This window comes from Seriola lalandi, unplaced genomic scaffold, assembly GCF_002814215.2.
Source record: "Seriola lalandi dorsalis isolate HSWRI2012SDOR001 ecotype SW California unplaced genomic scaffold, Sedor1 jcf7180002054795, whole genome shotgun sequence".
Classification (NCBI taxonomy): Eukaryota; Metazoa; Chordata; class Actinopteri; order Carangiformes; family Carangidae; genus Seriola; species Seriola lalandi.
In genome coordinates, this window is record NW_019525348.1 from 203898 (window position 1) to 209897 (window position 6000).

Sequence of the window (6000 nt, forward strand, 5' to 3'; positions counted from 1 at the left end):
TCTCTCACATTGGAATGAAGGTGTCCTGGGGGTGAAACATAAGTGAGATCATTTGTATTAGCACAGTGTGTGCTACAGTCTTACCTGGCCCACAGACTGTGTGAGGGGAACATGGCCTGGGCCAGCAGACTCTGGTACAAGTACAGACAAACCATGTGACCGGCAGTGAAGAAGCCCACCATCACACACAGTGCATTGAAGCCCAGGTGACTGATGGGAAGGTGGTATGCCCACCACGTGCACACGCCGATGAAAAGCAGGAAGTAGACGGCTGAGAAGGCAGAGGGCAGCGTGATGCCTGGGAGGAAGAGGGAGGAGAGGTCAGAGACACACACAGAGAGAGACACACTCTATAGCCAACTGGAACATTTAACACTTCCTGTCAAACAAGTGCAATTCCCTGGAATTTAGTGTGTGTGTAACAGAATTAAAGGAAGTCTCCTGTATAAGGTGTAGAAAGCGTTACACATGTTTTGCACATTTACAGAAATAGCAGCTTCATGTTTGTGCCTCCCGTGCAGCCGGACTGTGTCCTGTGTTCTGTGGAAGTATGAGGAAAATGTCTCTCTCTAAACCACTCATATTTACAGGCTGTATCTTGCAGGAAGTGTTGATTTTCACTGACAATAGCTTAACGCCATGAGGGCATGGGAAAGTGGGCTTGATGTAACCAAAGCGTGAGAACAGCACTTTTGTTAAAAAGAGAACATGGAAGCAGCAGAGCAGTGAGTAATGACATGAGTGTTGTTGTAGTCATGGAATTAATGTTGTGGAAATGGACATTGTACTGAATACACTGGAAGCCACTGTGGCACACGACCTTTCATAGAGATGGTTAAGTGTAATGGAAAAAAAAGAGTTTGTGTTATTAAATTTATGCACATGAATTATTGCATGCAAACACTCAATATTGTATTATTGTAATTCATTAAATGTTCAAATGACTGTGTTCTGGGCCCATATTCATTAAGTTTCTAACTACAAATTTCCCTCCACAAGTCCTCCTCACAAAGCTGCTGAGACCAACTTTTCCTCAGGTAAAGTGAAAACTGCTGAGCGTAGAGTGCGACTCCGCTGCAATGGATGACGTCATTTCTCATGGATGAACTCGCTTCCAAGAGGTAAACTGTGATTGGTCGATGAAAGACCCGCAGTAATAATAAAGAAACACAGAGAAATAAACAAATACAAATGAAATAATAACGGATTACATGCTGTTTACTAAAGCAGTGCGTTCTCCAAAATGCATCAGTATGATCAGGTTTGTGTCGACCCGAGAGAATTCATTTTACTATAAAAACTTACATTCAATTCTCTCAATGGAAAAAAAAAAAAACTCTAAACAAATGATGTAAAGGAAATGGTATGAATTGTTCTCTGATGTGGGTCTACAGAGACATTTGTTGTTTGGTGAATAGATCGGCTTACAGACGGCTGGGAGATCTCCAAGTTGTCAGCATTATAAAGCTGCATTTTATCTTTTTTATTTATGTTGCTAAGTAACACAGCGCTGCCAACTTACACTTCATTTCTGCACTGATTGTGTTGTTTCAGTTGGTAGGAGATGTTAATGAATCCTTTACAAACTCCACAACGATCATCAGTCGCTATGGAGTCGTATCTTTTCAGTAATTCAGCATCGTGTAAGGTTTCCAGAACACTGCGACGTGATCGACAGCAGCCCTTTAAGATTCTTTGTGATTTGGTCGTAGTGAGTTAGGACTCCTCTCCACTGCTTCTAACTTCTCCCAGACTTAGGAGCTACTTTTAGAGCTAAGTGTCTTTGTAAATACGGGCCCAGATAATTCATGCAAAGTTAGTCATTTGTGTACTATAAGTTTCCTGCACTATATCTGACAAGGTTTGTCATTTTTTGACAGAAAAAAAAAAATGACACTTAATTTCTCAACTGTCAAAGCCTTTACATCATGACTCTGTGTGGTGCAGCTCTAATTAGTGTCAGACGCCTGAACTCAAACTAATTAAAGGTGACACAGCATCAGCAAAAAGACATTTCAAGCTGAGCGCTTGAGGTGTGAACCAGGTTCCACTGTCTGGACTGTGCGTCTTCTTCTTCATGTGCTGCGAAATGTTGTGACACACATCACCGTACCTGCCAAAGCCAGCAGGCTGATGGCTAAGATCCTCCCCAGGTCCCGCAGAACTTTCCGAGCCGTGGCCTTCAGACGCTCGGCCAGCTGCTTGGCTCTGGTTGCCGTGGAAACCTCTTCATCGGGGTCACAAGGTAATGACCTCTCTTCATCGTCTTCTTCGCCTCCTGATGTCTCTTCATCCTCTTCTTCATCCTCCTCCCCTCCTTCTTCATCTGTAGTTTTATCTGTTGGGTCTTCTTCTAGCTGAGGCGGGAAAGGGACAAAAAGAAAGTAAATGACGGTTTAGTCAAACGCTCACTGGAAGTTTTTAGGTTTTTTTTCAGTTACAGCGCAAACTAAATTCCTCCACACACACACAGGCTGTGTGTAGCTCCTAACTAACTGATCCTAATGCTGTCAGATTATGACATTTAACCCTTGTGCTGTCTTCGGGTCAAGGAAGGAGGAAGGGAGGAAAGAAGGAAGGAAGGAAGGAAGGGAGAAAAGGAAAGAAGGAAGGGAGAATAGAAGGAAAGAAGGAAGTAAGGGAGAAAAGAAGGAAGGAGGGAAGGAAGGAAGGAAAGAAAGAAGGAAGAGAAACAAGAAGGAAGGAAATGAAGGAAAGAAGGAAGGAAGGGAGAAAAAAAGGTAGGAAGTAAGGGAGAAAAGAAAAGAAGGTAGGAAATAAGGAAGGGAGGAAGGATGGAAAGAAAGAAGGAAAGAAAAGAAGAAAGGAAGGAGGAAAAGAAGGAAAAAAGAAGGGAGGAGGGAGGAAAGAAGGTGGAAGGAAGGAAGGAAGGAAAGAAAGAAGGAAGAGAGAAAATAAGGAAAGAAAGAAGGGAGGAAGGGAGAAAAGAGGGTAGGAGGGGAGAAAAGAAGGAAATAAGGAAGGAAGGAATGAAAGAAGGAAGGAAGGAATGAAAGAAGGAAGGAAGGAATGAAGAAAAAAGAAGGGAGTAAAGGAGGATGAAAAGAGGGAAGGAAAAGAGGAAGGGAAGAAGGAAGCAGAGAGCACGGCAGGAGGAAAGAAGGACAGAAGAATTGGGTCATTTTGACCCAAAGACAGCACAAGGGTTAATGACAGCAACCGAAGGTGTGTGTAACAGATTTTCATCAGTCGTATTTATTTTCCACAAGTAAAAAGAGTTAAAAGAGAACTATGATGTTCCTATAAAAGTCCATGATATCATGGGAATAAGAAGGTGGACTCAAGCTCACCGTGCCATCAAACAAACAAATGACTTGCTGAGATTTTTTCAAGTACCTTTAAACAGTTATCTGGACAGTAAGTGTTGATATATTGAGAGTAAGTGATGACAAGATAATGATACATGTGATCACCAACACTGCAGTCATCTCTCACAGACAGTAAGAGGATTTAACAGCAATACTACAGATAAACAGATCTGCAGGAAGAGAGTTTTCCGCGAACCAGCACTCGGTAAAAGTTTTTTTTACATGCAGCTTTAAATATATCACTCTTTATAAATATTTAGAAACAAAGAAATGAGATGACGGTGGATACGCCCCGATTCTTTGAAACTAAACAACCCACTCTTTGCACCAGTAGTAATCCAGACTTTCTACAACCAAACTACTGGTTGGTTACTGGCAGACCCTCAGTGTGTGCTGTGGTCTGTACACGCACAAGGATGCTGTGTCGACCTGCAGATAAATGCCCCCCCCCCCCAACAACACTGTGACCAGATGTTTATGCAGCCACAGGCTTTTGTCATAGAAACATACAGTATATCAAACTGCTTTTTTATACCTCTGCATGATTCTCTTGTATTCCTGTGTAAATGTTTGAGTGTATGGAAGCTTTTACAGGACCTCTGCTTACATCGCAGTGTATGTCTGCTTTATGGGACAGGGCAGCTGCCGGGGGGTGTAACGCTACGCTGAACACACACACAGATTGAACCATTTTCACTGCATGTTTCAAAGATTACAGGCAGAATATAAAAATAGAAACCCCTCCTCCTCATTGTACCGTTGCCATTGACTGCAGATGTAACATCCCTGTGAACACACAGTTTAGAGTAGTACCAGCAACACATTCAGTCCTGATGTGCAGTAACAGGTGGCACAGATCTAATGTTACTAGACAGGAATATCACACCAAATCATCCTCCCTGTACTGCTACAGAGCGGATCGCTGGCAGAGGAGAGCGGTCGGCTCGGGGGAACCCTCTGAATGATTTGACACAGTCAGTCCTGTGATAGCTAGCGACCTGTCCAGGGTGCACCCCGCCTCTCACCCAGTATCAGCTGGATTGGCTCTAGCCCCACCCCCCACCCCCACGGCTCTCATGGATAAATCATTCAAGAGACAATCCAAGTGCATCTAAGAAGTGATAATCCCTGTAACACATAGAGGTCTTCAGAAATATTGTTCACTATAGCAAAATGGTAGTTACTGGATGTAACTCCACTTCTACGAGCATTGCCCCCCTGATCTTTGTACTGGCCTGATCGGGGCGTAGTGAGCGCACACTGGGATCCCATATAAACACCCAAGCACATACGCTGCTCCCCTCCTTTCAGAGCTCAGCAGGATAAATCATCTGACTCTGTCTGGACTGTCTGTGGTCAAATCCTGATTTTATAACCATGACATCCTCTGACAAAATCATCCATCCATCCATCCAATATCTATACCACTTATCTTTGTAGGGTCGCGGGGGGGCTGGAGCCAATCCCAGTTTACATTGGACGAGGGCGGGGTACACCCTGGACAGGTCACCAGTCTATCACAGCGCTGACATATAGAGACAAACAACAGCTCACGCACACACACATTCACACCTATTGGTACTTTAGAGTTGCCAGTTAACCTAATGCGCATGTCTTTGGACTGTGGGAGGAATCCGGAGAACCTGGAGAGAACCCCCGCAGGTGCAGGGAGAACATGCAAACTCCACACACAACCCAGAACCTTCCCACTGTGAGGCAACAGCACTGACCACTGACCCTGTGACAAAATCAGCAAACACATAAATGAAAGTCAAAGACTGAGCTGTGATTTCAGCTGGATTTACTGTAACATGATCACTCAGAGAGAACGTTAGAAGAGACGGAATGTCTTTCTTTTTTAAAGTTACTTTATCAGAGAGAGAGAGAGAGAGAGAGAGAGAGAGAGAGAGAGGATGACACTCAACAAAATGCCACAGGCTGGACTCAAACCTGTGGCCATCGCGACAAGGACTAAACCCAAATGTCACACTTTCAACCAGGTGAACCACCGGGGCCGGAGACAGATTACCTTTGTTACTCAGTCTCTCACACAGAGCACAGCCTCCGTCTGGATCCACAATAGTTTAATCTTTATTTACTTCAGCTCCAGAACGTAACAGACTTTTATTAGAGGCAGGTCTTTATGTCTGACTCCCTCTGTTTGATATGTAGAGTTGGTCATAGTCGTTAGTACGAAGCCTCGTTACCGATGACTTCTCTCTCTCCCTCCCACCCCCCCCCACCCCCCTCGATAGAACCTGTGTGGTCCAGAAACTCAGTGAGGCCTCAGCTGACCAGTGGTAAAAATATGAGTCAGTGAGTCAGGGACATTCCAGATGCTGCTGTTGCAGTCCAGACAAAAACCTACGCATGTTTTCATAGAGCTGGAGTTACAACCACTAACTACTATTTGACTACGACCAGTAACTGATTGGGTGAGAGAAGAAATAACAGAACAAGCCTAAAACCAAAGATGAGGTAGGATCTGCGCAGGGGTCAGGAATGACACCATGACACTGCAGCATCAGTTCCCCTCAGACAGAGCCCCAAGCAGCAGATGACACACTGAACCAGCAGACATGTCTCTGAGGTACGACACGCCCCTAAACAGAGCGGTCCAGGTGGAGTAGCGGAATGCACTCTAAGGCCTACGGGGGTGGGGGTGGGGGTG

At 44.6% G+C, this 6000-nt stretch overlaps 1 protein-coding gene across 2 annotated transcripts in view; it reads right to left on the reverse strand.

Annotated features, from left to right (window-relative positions):
• The window catches only part of piezo1 (piezo type mechanosensitive ion channel component 1 (Er blood group)), a 96596-nt gene that overhangs the window by 45669 nt on the left and 44927 nt on the right, over positions 1 to 6000 (reverse strand). For both annotated transcript variants that reach the window (XM_087179139.1, XM_023425779.2), the window contains exons 5-6: positions 2114 to 2357; positions 85 to 298 (exon numbers count right to left, since the gene is read on the reverse strand). In XM_087179139.1, the coding sequence (XP_087035265.1) occupies positions 85 to 298; positions 2114 to 2357 (458 nt within the window). The remainder of the gene's footprint in view (positions 1 to 84; positions 299 to 2113; positions 2358 to 6000) is intronic.